Source organism: Bos mutus, chromosome 6, assembly GCF_027580195.1.
Source record: "Bos mutus isolate GX-2022 chromosome 6, NWIPB_WYAK_1.1, whole genome shotgun sequence".
NCBI classification, from domain to species: Eukaryota; Metazoa; Chordata; class Mammalia; order Artiodactyla; family Bovidae; genus Bos; species Bos mutus.
The window spans coordinates 100,683,327-100,704,048 of record NC_091622.1 but is presented as its reverse complement, the minus strand read 5'-3'; the positions used below and the strand labels follow the sequence as shown (position 1 = coordinate 100,704,048).

Below are 20,722 nucleotides of genomic sequence, written 5' to 3'. Positions count from 1 at the left end.
AGTGGAAATGGAGTTAGAGTTAAGTGGATGAATTTGAAAACTTATATTGGAATTAAATAGACCTTCATGAATTGGGTATGGGGAGGAGATGAGAGGAGAAAAATCAAGATGACTTCTATTTTGAATAAGTGGTGTTTAAAAGAGAAACAGATGAAGAGAAAAATCAGGGGTTTCTTCAGTTTATGGGCATATTAATTTTCAGATAATTCTTAGACATTTAATTAGGGGTGTACAGTAGGTAGTTGTCTATGTGAATCAGGAGCTTTGAGACAGACATCTTAGCTAGAGATAATATCTTGGCATCTTGAGTAACCCAGCATTAAATTAAAATATGCTGCTTGGGTTATTTGAACTTTTGTTCTTAACTTATACAGTGCTATCTTCCTAACATCTTTAAAGCTCTAGACATAAAAAATTAGCAACAGCAAATATAATTCCATGCAACAAACCTGAAGGGTATACAGAGCTAAATCCCACAGGATTTTGAAGAAGCACAATGACTCTGAGGATAGCAAGAACTGTAGTAGAAGGTAATGTATGATCATTATGGTATATGGTAATGATCATTAAATCATAATGATCATAGAAATAAACTGTTGCAGATATAAAAGTCAGTTTCATAAAGATCAGCCAAATATCAGAGTCATGGAAGTGAATTAAAAAAGATAAATAATAGACAAAGAGGAACAGGACAATACAAAGGAAAGAAGTCCAGGGGCCGTAAACAATAGCTAATACACATTTTCAGAGTCAAGAGATGCTGGGGGTCATCCATAGTTGACAATGCTGCAACAGTTTTCAGACTCTGGAGGGCAATCGTAAAGCCAGAAACGCTGTGCTGGGCCAGGCGCAGGAGAAGAGAGAGTAGGCCCGTGGGCTGGGCAGTGAAGCTTATTCCTGACATAATTATATGTCCTGTGTGCAGGAACCATTTGCGATTCCTGTGGGTCACTTAATGGATCTCATTAAGCTGGCAGGTGTCAAGAAATAGTACCAACCTCTGAGCCACAGGAACATCCTCCTGTCTTTAGTTGCATTAATTTGAGACATAGCACATTTTTATTAGAAGGCCAATTTGAGAGGTGCCATTTCAGAGTAGAGTTACTTGCCCAAGTAAAAATGATGTGCTCGGTGAATGCTCAGTCCTTAGCTAACTCTGCCATCATCCAGGTTCTGACACTCACCTAACCTATTTGCACTTAAAACTATTAAATAGAAATCAGACTTTGAATTTTATTGCCAGGAAACAGCCAAAGATAAGAATGTAGCAATAATCCTGAAAGAGCAGTTCCTTGCTTCTGTCTCTCCCATCTTGTGGAAGCAACCTGCAAAAGCCCCTTCAACAAGAAGCACAGTGGCCATCAGTAGCAGGGGAGCATATCATTTAGCTCGAAGTTGGGAAATTTTGGGCAGTGAAAGGGCACACTACAATATGTTGATGGGTGTCAAAGAGTTGTGGTTGCTGGAGAAGACTCTTTAGAGTCCCTTGGACTGCAAGGAGATCAAACCAGTCAGTCCTAAAGGAAATCAGTCCTGAATTTTCACTGGAAGGACTGATGCTGAAACTGAAGCTCCAGTACTTCGGCCACCTGATGCAAAGAACTGACTCATTGAAATAGACCCTGATGCTGAGAAAGAGTGAAGGCAAAAGAAGAATGGGGTGGCAGAGGATGAGATGGTTGGATGGCATCACCGACTCAACGGACATGAATTTGAGCAAACTCTGGGAGATGTTGAAGGACAGGGAAGCCTGGCACGCTGCAGTCTATGAGGTCACAAAGAGTTGGACACAACTTAGTGACTAATTAACAACTTTAAAATTAGAGCTGTTTGTTCTAAATTACTTAAAATAACACAAATAAAAATTTAAGATGTGTTTATATTGATAACCTAAACATTAAAAATATAACATGCGAAGAATGATTATTCTTCATTTATTCTCATGTACTTTTATCAACTGAAAATTCATTGTCCTCTCTGTCTCTTATACAATTTCACTGGTATTTTTCTGAAGGAAACTTTTTTCAAACATGATTTTATTATTTGATTTGTTCCATTTCTTTCTTGCATCAGTTCCTTTCACCACATTTCAGGGTGCTTCTATTTGCAAGTATTATTTGTTTATATTAATAGCTGTTTCCTAAAATTTCAAGAGATGAAGTATAGGGATGCTCCATTTACTGAATACTATTGTTAAAGATTTCTAAGTGATTATGAAAAACAATCTGAAATTTAAGAATTATTTACTAAAAGTTGTTCTTCAACCAGAATCATAAGGGGTGCTAAGAAAATGCTGATTGCCTTCCAGAAGCATCTGTATTTTTTGATTCAACATCAGCTTTTTCTCCAAAATTTTGTAATAAAGTTATTTTAACCATGTATACATTCTATTTTCAAATCTTGGCACATATGCAAATTTTATTTTGATTCATAGAATATTTCAATTTGCTTGAACTCAAATGTGAATTGTTTTTACATCACAACCACTGTCCTATAGAAAATCAAGCTAAACTATAGTATAGTTTCTAATATATTATATAAAATCCAACTATTATTGAAAAGTTCTGATTTTATATTTGAAGTATTTGGCATAAAGCAGATAAAATGATGTAAAGCAGACATAATTGAAATGCCTTAAGAATTTTTTTCATTGATAAACTTTTGCTTAACTTTTTGTACATATCCAAAAATACACCTTGATATAGAAAATAAGCAAGATTTATTTAAAATTGTCATTTGACCTAAATGAAAAGTCATAGTTCAAATGCATTTTAGGTGCATGTGTGAAATCATTGTCTTTGGGCATGGCCTTAAAATAATTAGTAATTTTTGAAATAAATACTGATGTTTCTTTAGGAAAATTATTTTCTAGTTTTCATTTAGTTATGCCCAAGAAAACATGAGAAATGAAAATTCAGCATCAGATCAGATCAGATCAGTCGCTCAGTCGTGTCTGACTCTTTGCAACCCCATGAATCGCAGCACGCCAAGCCTCCCTGTCCATCACCAACTCCCGGAGTTCACTGAGTCAGTGATGCCATCCAGCCATCTCATCCTCTGTCGTCCCTTTCTCCTCCTGCCCTCAATCCCTCCCAGCATCAGAGTCTTTTCCAATGAGTCAACTCTTCGCATGAGGTGGCCAAAGTACTGGAGTTTCAGCTTTAGCATCATTCCTTCCAAAGAAATCCCAGGGCTGATCTCCTTCAGAATGGACTGGTTGGACCTCCTTGCAGTCCAAGGGACTCTCAAGAGTCTTCTCCAACACCACAATTCAAAAGCATCAATTCTTTGGTGCTCAGCCTTCTTCAATTTTAATTAAATATGCAGCCTCAATTTTATTTATTTTTGTCAAAAGGGTTTTATTGCAAAGTTAAAAAAGCTTTTACTAATCACTAAAAGATAAATAATTATAAATTGATGCCACACACGTGGCAAAATCAGTGTAGCACAGTTATTCTGACTAATCTCTATAACCTCGTTATAGGCTTTATAGCAGGCTGATCAGCCTCTTTACCCCCAGATATTTCTTATCAAGCTAAACTGTAGTTTTAAACTAAACTCTTTCCTACTGAGTTTATCAAAGAGTGGCATGGTAGCTCTGTGAATGTTGCAGGCTAAATCATGGACCGGATCATACATGGTGGTACTCTATGGGCAGCAGAGTGGGCATGAGACAGCTTGTCACAAAGACGAAAGAAAAGAAGAGAAGCAGCACCTATCATTCCATCCCACTGAGATGAAGCAGCTTCTAATTGGGAGCCTTCCATTCTTCTCCAATGCCATCATCCCGATTTCCGAGAATATTGTTGTCTTGAGCTTAAGACAGTCATCCCCTTCACTTTCATCTGTTTTTGGTGGTGATGAGTTTGTTTAGCTAGTCCCCCATTCTTCATCCACGTGGTAAGTCTTTATGTGATCTCCCACAACACTCATTTGCTGGAGGGCTGTAAAGTTCTAGTTCAGTTCCTAGTGTTTGGAAGAGCTGCTGCTTTTGGTCCTATCTTGAAGGGTTCAGCTTCTGAGTCCCTTGCTGTTCATGCTTCAACTCTGTTGTCCATCAAGTGCAAAGTGTATTTTTTACATTAGTTTTTATTGGCACATACTTGCCTGCGAGGAGATCCAACCTGTCAATCCTAAAGGAAATCAGTCCTGAATATTCATTGGAAGGACTGAAGCTGAAGCTGAAACTCCAATACTTTGACCACGTGATGCAAAGAGCTGACTCATTGGAAAAGACCCTGAGGCTGAGAAAGATTGAGGGCAAGAGGAGAAGGGGATGATAGAGGATGAGATGGTTGAATGGCATCACCTACTCAATGGACATGAGTTTGAGTAAGCTCCAGGAGCTGGTGACGGACAGGGAAGCCTGGTGTGCTGCAGTCCATGGGGCCGCAAAGAGTTGGACACAACTGAGAGACTGAACTGAGCTGAACTGCCTTACAATGTTGTCTCAGTTTCTGCTGTACAGCAAAATGAATCAGCCATTGTTGTTCAGTTGCTCAGTTGTGTCGGACTCCTTGCAACCCCATGGACTGCAGCACTCCAAGCTTCCCTGTCCTTCACTGTTTCCTGGAGTTTCCTCAAATTCACGTCCATTGAGTCAGTGATACTACCTAACCATCTCATCCTCTGCTGTACAGCAAAATGAATCAGCCATACATATACATGTATTTCTTCCTTTTTGAGCTTCCATCCCATACAGGTTATCACAGTGCATTAAGGAGAGTTCCCTGTGCTATACAATGAGTTCTCATTATCTATTTTATGAATTAAAAAAAAGTGAAAGTGAAAGTCACTCAGTCTTGTCCAACTCTTTGCGACCCCATGGACTGTACAGTCCATGGAATTCTCCAGGCCAGAATACTGGAGTGGGTAGCCCATCCCTTCTGCAGTGGATCTTCCCAACCCAGGAATCAAACTGGGGTCTCCTGCACTGCAGGCGGGTTCTTTACCAACTGAGCTGTCAGGGAAGTTTTATACATAGTATCAAAATTATGTGGGTGTCAATCCCAGTCTCCCAGTTCCTCCCACCCCTTGTTCACCCCTTGGTATCCATATATTTGTTCTCTATGTCTGTGTCTCTATTTCTGCTTGGCAGATAAGATTATCTATACCATTTTCTGGGTTCATGTATGCATTAATATGTTTTTCTCTTTCTGACTTCACTCTGTATGACACTCTCTAGGTCCATCCACATCTCTGCAAATGACCCATCTAGATAATAAGACTTGGTCATCTAGGTTAGTTTGTTGCATATGAAGTGGCTTTCTTAATGTTGAGCTCTGAGCCCAGCCACCTTCACCTACAATTGGGAAACTTCCTTTTGCTTAGAAAAAGATCCTGGCAAATGCCACAGCTTATTGCTCTATTTGACTGTGAGTTACTGCTTGTCAAATGTTATGTTCCCCAGAAAATACACTTCGAGATGGTGATCACATGCAGGAGATTTATTAGTGAGTGTTTTCGGGATTTAAAGCAGTGGAAAGGATGGGAAAGAAGCAGAGGCAGAAGTTCAGCTGCAATGGAAACTCATTGGAAGCCTCTGCTAACCCTTCTGGGAATTCTGAAGAGGGAATGAGCCTTCTTCGCTCTCCTGAGTTGGAGCAAGATGACTAGGCTTTCAAATCCTGGATTTGTTACTTGCTGATTGAAGGCTGCCCAAGAAGAGACTGTAACTTTGATTAGGCAGCTCTTTTCAGCTGAGGTTATAACCAGAGAGGACTAAGCTGCGGGGCTGTGTGCCAGCAGCATTCCCAGCAGTTGGATACAAACAAAGTCCTTTGTTCCTGAAGGGGCATCTTAGTGGTTCATGGCAACACCTACACTTCCCTTTGAAGAACTAATGGATTTCTGTTATTGGCTTTTGTTTTCAACATGTTTAGAAACAATCTTCAGAAAATCAGAAATCAAAAGTGTCTATGGCCCATGAAAGTTATAATGTATTCCTGAAACCTGGACATGCCTATTTTTAGACTTTCTGTTACATGATATAATGAATACCTTTAATAATTAAGTCACTGTTAGTCATAATTCTATTACTTGCCATCTAAAGTGGTGATACAGACAATCTTATTTATAAAACAGAGGTAGAGAACAAACGTATGAATACCAAGGGAAAAAGGAGGGAAATGGGATGAATTGGGAGATTGGGACTGACATACATATACTGTTGATACTGTGTACAAAATAGATAACTAATGAGAACCTACTGTATAGCAGGGAAATCTTCTCAGTGCTCTGTGGTGACCTAAATGGGAAGGAAAACAAAAAAGAGGGAATATATTTATAGCTAATTCACTTTACTGTACAGTAGAAACTAGCACAGCATTGTAAAGCAACTATATGCCAATAAAATGTTTTAAAAAATACTTCTATGAGTTTAAAACTTTTAAAAATTTCATTTTATATATATGTCTGTGTATCTGTCTGCATTAAGATATGAATGCAAATAAACCAAAATGACCATGAGCAGAAAAAAGTGTCTCTAACAAAATATAATAAAAGTGTTATAGCCAAGCACTTCAATGACAAATTAATCAATCAAAAAATATCAACTGCTAACTTTTGATAAGAGGGTTAGGGAAAGCCTTTCCTGAGGAGATGATGTTTAGACTGAAACCTGAATCATATGATGGAGTCAGCCCAGTGGGGATGTGGGAAGAGCATTTCTGGCAGAAAGAACAAAAGTCCTAATGCAGAGGTGATTTTGTAGGCTGGCCTATGCATTTTTCTGTGGTGGAATCAGTGTCTTGATAGCATGGCTAGGAACTCTAAAGTTTGGGCATAAAAGAGATATTTGAAGGTACTGGGTAGAGACTTTTTGATAATTTTCAATTAAACCAGGCCTTTGGTAAAAGCCAAAGTGAGAACATAATAGTAACATGGGGACAGAGCAGTGAAGGGCGCAGTGGAGGGTGCAGTGTGCATTCTGGGACAGAATTTGGCTTCCCAGCTGTGGCTTGAGAATCTTAAGGTGCTCCAATGATAAGGTTTTTTTTAATTTTTATTTTATTAAGACATAAAGCTCTTTTCATCCTGCCTAGGGATTTTTGGTTTATTCTTTTTTAATTTTCTGTGCACTAACATGTTAATATTGATCAAGAACATTTTAAATGTGATAGAGAAGGGGAACAAGAGAAATTATCAAATAAATAATGATGACTTAGGAAGAAGGAAATTTTTCAAAAGGTTGTCTACAGTTGCTAGAAGGAAAACTGATTTTATGTTGAGAACAGACTTGCCTACAAGGATGTGTGTGTGTGTGTGTGTGTGTGTGTCTGTGTGTCTGTGTATGTTTGTATAATATATTCAAGGAGGTAAACATAACTTTATTGCATCATAAAACTGGATTAAATAACAGGAGCATAACAACAGAAGGCTATATCTTTCTTTTATGAATAAACCTGGTAGAAGTGGAGGTGAGTTAGTACTGTATGTCAAGAAATTTCTCGAAAATTTTCAGTAAAGTTGCTAGAAGTTGTTGGAAAACCTTTATAAAGATTCTTCTCTTTTTCACCTACATGTAGAAAAAAGAAAAACTACTGAAAGAAATAAAGTAATATTTTATAGACCAAGATTCAAAAAAAGAAGGACTTAAGAGTAATGGAAAACTTTCAGACATTAATTTGTGACTATGCAGCATCAGTGATGCCAACTTGCAGATGTATTTGCTAAACTGCTGCCAGTAATCACTGAGAAATTACAGAAAATGGGAAAGATAGTAGTGTCAGCCAGGGTTCATAGCGGGAGACAGAAATACTGTAAATAAGCAAAGATTTAATTCGGTAAATTGGGTGCATTGGAAAGCCTGGAGAAGTGGACTCTAGTCTGGGCTTCTTGGAATGGCTCCCAGACACAAGAGAGCTGAATCACCAGGGGAGCTCCAACCCCTGAGATTATCCTAGAAAACCTGAACTTCCAGAGTACATGATGTAACCAAGATTTGAAAATCACAGAGCTGGAACTGTGTGCTCTTTATTACCATCATTGCTACTTCATCAGGCTGGTGACTGGAAACCACTGGCCTGGTGGCTTGGCCCTGGAGACCAGTAATGCCTCTGCTTCAGATGCTCCCCTCACCCAGGAATCTGGTACATGGCATGAATTTTCACTGCTTCAGAAGAAAATTTCAGGTCTTCTTAAGACCAGGCCTGCCAACTGAGAGGTGATAGAAGATTACCACCCTTGCTTTTGCCTTACAAATCTCCCATGATTGCATCTGCATGGCAGGACCATATTGGAATCCAGAATACCAGCTGCAAAAGCTTCTGGGAATAGTATGTGTGTCTTTCAAGTCTCCTCAGTATCAGTTCAGTTCAGTTCAGTCGCTCAGTTGTGTCTGACTCTTTGCGACCCCATGAATCGCAGCACACCAGGCCTCCCTGTCCATCAACAACTCCCGGAGTTCACTCAGACTCACGTCCATCGAGTCGGTGATGCCATCCAGCCATCTCATCCTCTTTTGTCCCCTTCTCCTCCTGCCCCCAATCCCTCCCAGCATCAAAGTCTTTTCCAATGAGTCAACTCTTTGCATGAGGTGGCCAAAGTATTGGAGTTTCGGCTTTAGCATCATTCCTTCCAAAGAAATCCCAGGGCTGATCTCCTTTAGAATGGACTGGTTGGATCTCCTTGCAGTCCAAGGGACTCTCAAGAGTCTTCTCCAACACCACAGTTCAAAAGCATCAATTCTTCAGTGCTCAGCTTTCTTCACAGTCCAACTCTCACATCCATACATGACCACAGGAAAAACCATAGCCTTGACTAGATGGACCTCTGTTGGCAAAGTAATGTCTCTGCTTTTGAATATGCTATCTAGGTTGGTCATAACTTTTCTTCCAAGGAGTAAGCATCTTTTAATTTCATGGCTGCAGTCACCATCTGTAGTGATTTTGGAGCCCCCCAAAATAAAGTCTGACACTGTTTCCACTGTTCCCCCATCTATTTCCCATGAAGTGATGGGACCAGATGCCATGGTCTTCATTTTCTCTTCAGTATAGGAAGGCATGATTCATGGGGTTAAGTGGAAGTTCAGTGAGCCAAACTACCATGTTCCATACAACCGTAGATAGGCAAACATTCTTATTTCTCTAGAAGGAAGAAAAAATGCATAAGAGATATCTGCTGAACTTGACATTGGCCCTAGCATTAGTTAGAAAAGAAAACCTGTGAGCCATTGAGAAAGGATGTAGTGATCATTGAGAATAGGGGTTTCATTAAAAATAAATCACAGCAAATAGCTTATTAAAGTGGTAGGTAATGGAACTGTATGGCTATGATGTATCTGGATTTTAACAAAGCTTTTGTCCCAGACTTTTATATCGTGGGACAAAATTGTGATATGTGGTCAAGATGGTAGTATAACTGATTTGTAATTAATAGAAAGATTAAAAATTGCTAATTAGTAGATATTATACCTATCCAATTATAACACATAAATATAAAAAAGAGTGATATATCTCTATATATTTTATCCTACCCTACATCACACAATGACTCTAGCAAGGATATTATTAAGCTCACTTTGCTCACTGCATGACAGGCTAATAAAATTGGGAGATGAGGTGTTGAGGCAAGGAATAGCGATTTTGTTCAGAAAGCCAGCAGACCGAGAAGATGGCAGATTAGTGTCTCAAAATAAATAACTGTCTTGTCAGGGGTCTGGATGCCAGTTTCTTAAATAGAATGGAAAGGTGGAGGAGGTTAGGAAGTAAAGTAAAAGGCCTAAAGTCTTTTAAATATCTCCTGGAATAGCCTGCCTTGGGAGGGGATGTGTTCATTTCTTTGTCCTGTGGCCATTCACAGGTCAGAAATGGGTCAGCTATTCCTAGACACTTTGGTTTAACCTTCAGGCAGAGGGGCAGGGTTCCCTGAGGCAGGCCATTATGTATAGGTATTATCTTTTTAGTAAATAAAAGCAATGGGAAGCAAAGGTTAAAGTACAAGAAACAGATTCAACATGGAGGCAGATTTTGTTCCTCCAAGTAACGAAGACATTGACTTGAAAAATAATAATAGTAATTGTTTATCGAGTGCACACATTAGGCGAGGTACTGTAGATACATCACCATCTCATTTACTCCTTATAATCTTGTCAGATTGTTATTACCTCCATTTTTAAGTATGAGGACATTGATTTCAGAAACTGTAAGTAGCTTGCTCATACTTCACATCTATTAAGCGGCAGTGCTGATTCAGACCTAGAATTGTTTCAAAAAGAGGTACCAGAGGGAGAGAGAACTTTACAACACTTCTAGGAGAAACTGGCCAGAACCTGCCCGGATCCCCAGAAGGTGACATTTTCTCAGTTATCCCACATGGGCCTATGGTGTTGCAGGATCTGTTCAGTATCTCAGGGACTCAAACGCACATTGATGAGCTTCACTAAAGGCTCACACTTAAAACCAGATGCCAATTTTTTAAATTACAAGAAATTCAAAGTAGTCAAGCTAATCAAATATGGGTGGATTTCTTGCATGCAGGAGTCTGAAGGAGAGCCCGATGAGCAGAATTTTAACTGCAGAAGATAGAATCAGCCTAAGGAGACACAGACTAGATTGCTAACTGGCCTAGGTCTATGACTTCCACAGTGGGGATGTCCACCTGGCTGACTGGATGCCTGGACCAACATCAGTCAGTCAGTGTTAGTCACTCAGTCATGTCTGACTGTTTGCGACCCCATGGACTATAGCCCGCTAGGGTCTTCTGTCCTTGGGATTCTCCAGGCAAGAATACTGGAGTGGCTTGCCCTTTCCTTCTCCAGGGGATCTTCCCAATCCAGAGGTCAAACCCCAGTCTCCTGCACTGGAGGAGGATTCTGCACCACAGGCAGAATCTGTACCATCTGAGCCACCAGAGCCCTACCTCAGAAGGCATTTATTTTGCCAGGCAGTACCAGAATTTGCCTCTCTTACTCCTTCCCTGGAATGTTAGGTCCATGAATCAAGGCAAATTGGAAGTGGTCAAACAGGAGATGACAAGAGTGAATGTCGACATTTTAGCAATCAGCGAACTGAAATGGACTGGAATGGGTGAGTTTAACTCAGATGACCATTATATCTACTACTGTGGGCAGGAATCCCTTAGAAGAAATGGAATAGCCATCAGAGTCAACAGAAGAGTCCGAAATGCAGTACTTGGCTGCAATCTCAAAAACAACAGAATGATCTCTGTTCATTTCCAAGGCAAATCATTCAATATCACAGTAATCCAAGCCTATGTCCCAACCAGTAACGCTGAAGAAGCGATGGAGAAGCTCTATACAGTAATCAAAAACGAGACCAGGAGCTGACTGTGGCTCAGATCATGAACTCTTTATTGCCAAATTCAGACTTAAATTGAAGAAAGTAGGGAAAACCACTAGACCATTCAGGTATGGCCTAAATCAAATCCCTTATGATGATACAGTGGACATGAGAAATAGATTTAAGGGATGAGATCTGATAGACAAGAGTGCCTGGTGAACTATGGATGGAGGTTCATGACATTGTACAGGAGACAGGGATCAAGACCATCCCCAAGAAAAAGAAATGCAAAAAAGCAAAATGGCTGTCTGAGGAGGCCTTACAAATAGCTGTGAAAAGAAGAGAAGTAAAAAGCAAAGGAGAAAAGGAAAGAAATAAGCATCTGAATGCAGAGTTCCAAAGAATAGCAAAGAGAGACAAGAAAGCCTTCCTCAGCGATCAATGCAGAGAAACAGAGGAAAACAACAGAATGGGAAAGACTAGAGATCTCTTCAAGAAAATTAAAGATACCAGGGGAACATTTCATGCAAAGATGGGATCAATAAAGGACAGAAATGGTATGGACCTAACAGAAGCAGAAGATATTAAGAAGAGGTGGCAAGAATACACAGAAGAACTGTACAAAAAAGATCTTCAGGACACAGACAATCACAATGCTGTGATCACTCATCTAGAGCCAGACATCCTGGAATGTGAAATCAAGTGGGCCTTAGAAAGCATCACTACAAACAAAACTAGTGGAGGTGATGGAATTCCAGTTGAGCTATTTCAAATCCTGAAAGATGATGCTGCGAAAGTGCTGCACTCATTATGCCAGCAAATTTAGAAAACTCAGCAGTGGCCACAGGACTGGAAAAAGTCAGTTTTCATTTCAATCCCAAAGAAAGGCAATGCCAAAGAATGCTCAAATTACTGCACAATTGCACTCATCTCACATGCTAGTAAAGTAATGCTCAGAATTCTCCAAGCCAGGCTTCAGCAATACATGAACTATGAACTTCCAGATGTTCAAGCTGGTTTTCAAAAAGGCAGAGGAACCAGAGATAAATTGCCAACATCCACTGGATCATGGAAAAAGCAAGAGAGTTCCAGAAAAACATCTATTTCTGCTTTATTGGTTATGCCAAAGCCTTTGACTGTGTGGATCACAATAAACTGTGGAAAATTCTAAAGAGATGGGAATACAAGACCACCTGACCTGCCTCTTGAGAAACCTGTATGCAGGTCAGGAAGCAACAGTTAGAACTGGACATGGAACAACAGACTGGTTCCAAATAGGAACAGGAGTACATCAAGGCTGTATATTGTTACCCTGCTTATTTAACTTCTATGCAGAGTACATCATGAGAAACACTGGGCTGGAAGAAGCACAAGCTGGAATCAAGATTTCCAGGAGAAATATCAACAACATCAGATATGCAGATGACACCACCCTTATGGCAGAAAGTGAAGAGGAACTAAAAAGCCACTTGATGAAAGTGAAAGAGGAGAGTGAAAAAGTTGGCTTAAAGCTCAACATTCAGAAAACTATGATCATGGCATCTGGGCACATCACTGCATGATAAATAGATGGGGAAACAGTGGAAACAGTGTCAGACTTTATTTTTCTGGGCTCCAAAATCACTGCAGATGGTGATTGCAGCCATAAAATTAAAAGACGCTTACTCCTTGGAAGGAAAATTATGACCAACCTAGACAGCATATTCAAAAGCAGAGACATTACTTTGCCAACAGAGGTCCGTCTAGTCAAGGCTATGGTTTTTCCTGTGGTCATGTATGGATGTGAGAGTTGGACTGTGAAGAAAGCTGAGCACTGAAGAATTGATGCTTTTGAACTGTGGTGTTGGAGAAGACTCTTGAGAGTCCCTTGGACTGCAAGGAGGTCCAACCAGTCCATCCTAAAGGGGACCAGTCCTGGGTGTTCATTGGTAGGACTGATGTTGAAGCTGAAACGCCAGTACTTTGGCCACCTCATGCAAAGAGTTGACTCATTGGAAAAGACCCTGATCCTGGGAGGGATTGCAGGCAGAAGGAGAAGGGGACAACAGAGGATGAGATGGCTGGATGGCATCACTGACTCAATGGACATGAGTTTGAATAAACTCCAGGTGTTGGTGATGGACAGGGAGGCCTGACATGCTACGATTCATGGGGTTGCAAAGAGTCGGACACGGCTGAGGGACTGAACTGAACTGAACTGAACTCCTTCCTAGGCTGACATAACTAATTGCTATTCTTTCTTTAGATATTTTAATTACTTGACCTTAGTTATTTTGACTTTAAATTTAGTCTTTCTCTTTAAGGTGACTGTTCTGATCAGTTTCCTGCTGATACAATTTCTTATCTGCAGGAAGCAATTTCACTTCCTCTATTTCCAGACTCATTGTTACCCTTATACACTACATATAAGATGAAGACCCATTTGACTCTTTCCTTTCCTTGTGCTGCCATTGGTAGGTTAACAAGAACAAACACAAGAATAGAAGTACCAGTGCTAAAGACAGAGTCAAATAGCAGCATAAGATTAAAAAAAAAAAGTGTTTCTAATTAGCATAGGTTCACTGTGAATCAATAGTGTGTGAGGCATTTATCAAAGGAGCTAGGACAGACTCAGCTGTATTAACTGTCAACAGAATGAATGTATGAAGGAGTTAGCCTTTCTCTACTCTTCACTGATATGACATGCTTAGAGGAACAACATCACTTTCAGAGATCGACAGACTGGAATATATTCGGCGGAAACTGACCAGATGGCAGTAGGACTTGAAATCACACTCTGACAAATGGAGTAGGACATTGGTGATATTTAGCTCAAGAAAGAAAATACTTGGCAGGTGGGAGGGGGTGGGGGCAGGAAGGAAAGCTAAGAGTTATTGAGTGCTTACTGAGTGCTTATAGATTAGGCCAGAGATTGAGTAGGGTCTTTAGTAGATTTCAGTCATTATAGGTCTGTCATGATGAAAAGTCCTGGAGGAGGGCACAGCAACCCACTCCAGTATTCTTGCCTGGAGAATGCCATGGACAGAGGAGCCTGGTGAGCTATAGTCCATAGGGTCTCAAAGAGTTGGGAACAGCTGAGCCACTAAGCACAACACAGCACAGCATGATAAAAAGGGAGGACTTTATTTTGAGTTGCCTTGGAAGGCAAGGCTGAACGTAGTTAATAGAAATCATGGAGACAATTCTGTTCATTAGAATGATGACATTTCTAACCCTTGAAGTTGTCCAACGACAGAATGGGCTGCCTTTTTGTCAAGGAGCCCAGGTTTTTGAAGCTGCTCAAGCAGAGACTGGTCAAAATTTGATGAAGATATTTTGGAGAGGAATAAGTATAAATGCAGGCATGGATCAGATGAACTCTAAGGCTGTGTCCAAAATTATCTTGTAAGTCTGTCATCCTGCAACACAGGAATTATTTTCTTTATCTTTTAGTGTAGAGACTGGAGCTCTATATGGTTAATGTCACTTCCAATACAATAGATCAGTAGGATACTGGTTACTGCCTTCCTTCTGGCAAATAAGAGAAAATCTAGTACAATCCAAATTTGCCGGGATGGAAAAACTTTGTAAGTGGTCTAATTAGATGTAATAGCAAGAAGAGACTCACTTCCTCATTGACCCCTAGACCCATATACTTTGAGTATGGCAGAAACATAAAGCATGGTAAATTATTCTCAAATGGTTTGAAAGCTTCAATGTTAGTAGCATTCATTTCTGTCTTTGTATTTAAATGAAGTTATTTATGCTTCTGAAATTCTCTCTGATTACATTCTGTATTTCAAGCTCTGTTATCATTAATGAGTGCACTTGGAACATCAGCCCACCTGTGCATTCAAGGCAATTAGCATCATGCCTTAAAAACTGGTTCCTGTGAATGGGGAAAGAATGAATGTCTACTTAAAATAATCAAAGAACAATAAAGTTTTATAGCTAAATATCACATATTAATAGATGAGAAATTCAAGCCACTGGAGATTAAATGACTTGCCACAGTCACGTGGCTAGTGAGAAAGTTGAGGACTTTTCTTTCTTCTTTTATCCTCCACTCATTGATGCAATTACATGCTGTTTTCTTGGCAAGAAGCCCTTTTTATTTTCCTAGCAAGTAGAAGGTTTCTATACTAGTCACTCTTATGTCTTTATTTACAGTTGATTGACATGTGCCTTGAGAAGCAGGTATTTGAGTAGGGTTCCAAACTGATATTTTCCTTATCCATACCCTTAGCTCAGTAGGTAGGAACTGTAAGGGCTCCTTTGTTCTTAATTCCGGATTGCTCTTGGGTCTCTGCAGCGCTGCGTATGATGCTGTTCTTGACAGAAATGTGGCCATTAAGAAGCTCAGCAGACCCTTTCAGAACCAAACGCATGCCAAGAGAGCCTACCGGGAGCTGGTCCTCATGAAGTGTGTGAATCATAAAAACGTGAGTTGGTATTTTAAACTGCTGGTGGTGGGAGGTGGTGAGATTGGGAAAAGAAGATCAGTATGCCAACTTGAGTGGGAAAAGCTTTCTTTACTTGGCAATTTTTGCCTCTTAAGATTGTTTATCCTGCCCATATGCTACATTTGCTTTCATTGTCCTCATGGTAGCTTTCTGCTTAAAAATCATCTGAAAACCATATGGCATGGAGGGACTGAATTGGATAGATATTTCCCTGTTAAGAAATTAACCGTTGGATGCGTGAAACAGGGCACTCAAAGCCAGTGCGCGGGGAAAACACAGAGGGATGGGATGGGGAGGGTGGTGGGAGGGGCTTCGGAATAGGGGACACATGTACACCAGTGGCTGATTCATGTCAGTGTATGGCAAAACCCACAGTATTGTAAAGTAATTAGCCTCCAATTAAAATAATTAATTTAAAAAATTAACCATATTTGGTTTTCTTACTCTAGATTAACCAGAAAACTTAACACATTTCCAGAAAAAAAAAAACCCTCCAAAAAAACCAAAAACCAAAAATATCTTAAAGAACAATATGCTATATTTCTTTATAATAATTTAAATGTAATTATTAACAGGTGAAGATTTTTGTCTCCTTTTACTTTTAGCTATAGTCTGGCAGTGGTCTCCAACCGTTCAGTGTATATACTGTGCTTTGGCATCTTGCTTTTGGTAGGATGGGGCAAGGTGCAGAGACATATCTGCAGAGCATTCAGAACAGGTTTGTTCAAGAACATTGCTCAGGGACTTCTTTGGAGGTCAAGTGGTTAAGACTCTGTGCTTAAGACTGCAGTGGAGAACTAAGATCCCACGTCTTGCAGGGCAGCCACAAAAAATAAAAGCATTTTGCATTTAAAATCAGTAGGGAGCACCATTACAACAGAGCTTTCTTCACTTCAGAGTATAATCTTCAACCACCAGTAAAGGCCTCTAGAATTCTTTCTGTGCTCCCGTTCTTCTTAGTAAGGATAAATGGGAGATAATTCTTCTTTTTAATAAAGATAATATTAATAAATAAATCGTAATAAATATAGTGTATATTTTGTTACATATAAACATGTAATAAATAGATTATTACTATAAAACTGTAATATTAACTGCTTACAAAATTTTTCTTGAGTATGAATCAAATCACAGAATATATGAAATTATGAGTACACTTTATAAATAGGTGAATTTGTCATAAGGTGCTAAGTAGAAGCAAATATATGAGTGTATATAGCTGAAAGATATTTGAAATAAAAATATATGGATTTAGGCCCAATGATAGTGTTCCTTTTTTCCTCTATTACTCTACTCTAATGAGTTTTTAATTCAGTCATTTGACAAATACTTGTTAACTGAATAACAGTGCCAGGTACAGATTGTGCTCTAGATGCTAAGAATACAGCAGTGAAGATAAGAGAGACCAGTCACTGCCCAAGTGATGCTCATGTTCGACTGAGGAGAGAAAGGCAGTCTGCAAAATAGGCATATCTATGTATAGAATGTCTATCAAGTAAAACAAAGCAAAGAAGGAAGATAAAAAATACTGGTCAAAAAAAAAAAAAAAACTACTGGTCAGTACAGAGTGGATAGGGTAACTCTTTTATAAATAGGTTGAGCAGGAAAGGCCTCTAAGAAAGAGAAATTTTATGAAGTGTAAGCCCATCTCTAGTTTGGCCAGGCAAGGAACATGATACTTCTAGGAAGGAATATAGAAATGACAGAAAAGATGATTCCTAAGAAAAATCATTCTACTAATGTAATTTGTTCTTTGAGTATGATAAGTAAAGGCAGGAGCAAGATTAACCACGTGATCAATGCAATCTATTTTTATGATAGCAAAGAGGATGAGAAATACCACAGGCAGTGGGAGATGGATGGACACAAATGGTGAAGCAAGTACATGGCGAGTTTTGGTAGTTTTTGTTTTCGTATATTTATATTTCCCTAACCCTTCTTCCCTGGTAGCTCAGAGGTTAAAGCGTCTGCCTGCAATGCGGGAGACCTGGGTTCAATCCCTGGATTGGGAAGATCCCCTGGAGAAGGAAATGGCAACCCACTCCAGTATTCTTGCCTGGATTATCCCATGGACGGCGGAGCCTGGTAGGCTACAGTCCACAGGGTCGCAAAGAGTGGGACACGACTGAGCAACTTCACTTTCACTTTCAACCCTTCCTCCAACCCCCTATAATGCAATAAAGACATTGTGGAGAAAGTCCTGCTTACTTTGTCAATATGAGGGACTCATATTCCCCAATCTTAACTGGACTATGGGGGTTCGTGTTTATGATACCTGAAAAGGATTTCCAAATTGAAATAATGATTTTAAATGGCATCTGATATGCTACCCCATTAATCTGTGTATGTACATAGATTTGTATACATGTATGTATATAAGTCTGTGGAAATAAATTTCTAGAACTTGTTAATAGAGAGGAAGTTCACTTACAGCTAAATGTAAATTCTGCATTAGTGCTTATAATACTAACTAAATTCAGTCAGAATGCAGAACTCTGTTAATGCTGTGGGAAGTAATGTAAAAAATTGAAATTATGCCAATTAAAATTTTAATAATAAAGAAGACAATCTGTTTAGAAAATGAACACCCTTCTAGGAAGTGATTGCTGGTATGATAGTGGGGTCATTGATTCATATTTGTGCAGCTTAAGATGCTAGAATAAAAAGGAACCAAATCAGATTGCTGCCTGAACATGGTTGAACTAAAATGGAAATACCTGTGATGATCTGTTTCTAAAGATAAGATTTTTAATTGGTTATTAATAAGAGTTAAGATTTACAAGGGATAAAACGAAGAACAGAGGAGAAATTCTCAAAGGAAAATCAAACATAATGAAGGTGTTACAAGGGCATGGTAAAAAGGAATACAATAGTATATAGTTGGGAATTTACCTTTAAAGTAATAAACCTCAATCTATTTAAAATGGTAATGCTATTTTCTAGATAAATTTAGATTATCTAGATTATCTATTCACCAGATAATATCGATTAGCACTTTTTCATCTTTAAGAGTTGTTTGTATGAATTGTGTGTGTGTGTGTCCTATACATAGTTGCTGATGTTTTCATTTGAACAAATATTAAAATAAATTGTTCGATCAGGAAAATCCCCTGGAGAAGGGCATGGCAACCCACTCCAGAATTATTGCCTGGAGAATCCCATGGACAGAGGAGCCTGGTGAGCTATAATTTGTAGGGTCACAAAGAATCTGACATGACTGAAGCAACTTGGCACACGCGCAAAATAAATTACTTTCTAAGATTGATGAAGTAATATAAAAACAGGCTCACAATATATGTTCCAAACAGATCTGGAGACATTTTTCCACACAAACCATAACTAAGTATACAGAATAACAAAGCACTTTAATCACAAGTTTGAAAATATTGTGAAACTATATTGTTTCTATATGCATATTCCATACTGCAAGGCTGCTTCAGAATAGATAGTCTTGTTTTTGATACAACCATTGCCATGTATATGTACCTGTGCATGTGTGCTAACTCGCTTCAGTCATGTCCAACTCTGCGACCCCATGGACTGTGGACCACCAGGCTCTACATATATATATATATATATATATATATTGATAGTATTGTGATTTTTTTCAGTAATTTATCAACAAATGAAAACTACTGAAGACCTAAATCATTCCCTAAATTGACTGCATTCCTCAGATGTTGAAAATCATTTTGTTTATTCCTTCTTGTTTGTGTACCACTTATTGAACTTTATTGAAATTCATTAATTCATGTTTTAAAGATGTATAAATCTTCCACTTGTTTTTGTGAAATGGTTGCATCCATTTTATGAGTAGAGTATTGCTTTCTATGGTTTTATTTCCCACTGACACATTAATACAGGATATTTAGCTGAAAGAAAACTTTTGAGCAACTTATGTATGCAATTGAGTTGCGTAAGACAAAGGTTTTTTCCTTTTAAAGTTTACTTATTCTGTTTACTATCTAATATATTAAATAACTAAAGCAGGAGAAAAAATTCAAAAAGCAGAATTTTAATAACTTTAAAAATACATTTGCCTTTAAATTCATCATTGATATCATGTAAGACATACCTTTCCCCACACATACCATTGGAGTTTTAGTTTAAATAGTATTGGAGTGTGAATGAAGTAGGAGCAAAAGAAACTAAAGTAACAACACACAAAAAAATCTTGACTTAGAACATTTCCTTGACATAGAAAGCAAACTTTTCATTTGGAGGAAGACATGGGCTTCCCAGGTAGCACTAGTGGTGAAGAACCCATAAGAGATGCTGCTTCAATCCCTGGGTTGGGAAGATCCCCTGGAGTAGGATGGCAACCCACTCCAGTATTCGTGCCTGAAGAATCCCATGGACAGAGGAGCCTGGCAGGCTACAGGCCATGGGGTCACGGGGAGTTGGACACGACTGAAGCAATTTAGCATGCACAACCCCTCACATAGCCTTGCCAGTCGTGCTGGGTATTTCACTGATGCTTAACTTTCCTTATGTGGTTTTTTCTCCTTTTTTGTTTAATTATATTACCACCTTGTATTTACCAAGGAGAACCACCACACTCTAGAGCAATACCACAATTATGTATCTTCTCTGACTCTTCTGCTTAAGAATTTGAGCTTTTTAATTGCATTTTAACCGAAGACGGATCATATATCCTTTGAGTACAGTTTTCTATGAGACAGTTCTAGAAAAATCTTCCAACTTTTCTATTTCCATCATAGTACTAATATGTGACTTTGAGCGGAATAAGTACTTGTTTAAATATGCTTTTCAAATAATTATTTTTCTCCCTTTTTCTTTCTCTCCTCCCATCCCACTGTCTCTTCTCAGATTATTAGTTTATTAAATGTCTTCACACCCCAGAAAACACTGGAGGAGTTCCAAGATGTGTAAGTAACACAACTCATGAAGGAAGCGGGAGTATAACATCCAAATAACACAAGTGACGTTGACAGGAGTCAAATGAGTGAAATCCCTTAAGAACTGGCAGCAAATGAAAGGGATCCCGAAAGTCTCATTTTATGGTGTTTCTTCCTGGAA

The 20,722-nt window shown here is 39.0% G+C and overlaps 1 protein-coding gene across 1 annotated transcript in view; it reads left to right on the top strand.

The window, feature by feature from the left end:
* MAPK10 (mitogen-activated protein kinase 10) overlaps positions 1-20,722 on the top strand; it is a 551,463-nt gene that overhangs the window by 498,421 nt on the left and 32,320 nt on the right. Inside the window, exons 6-7 of the mRNA XM_070371900.1 lie at positions 15,532-15,661; positions 20,513-20,571. Of these exons, the coding sequence (XP_070228001.1) occupies positions 15,532-15,661; positions 20,513-20,571 (189 nt within the window). The remainder of the gene's footprint in view (positions 1-15,531; positions 15,662-20,512; positions 20,572-20,722) is intronic.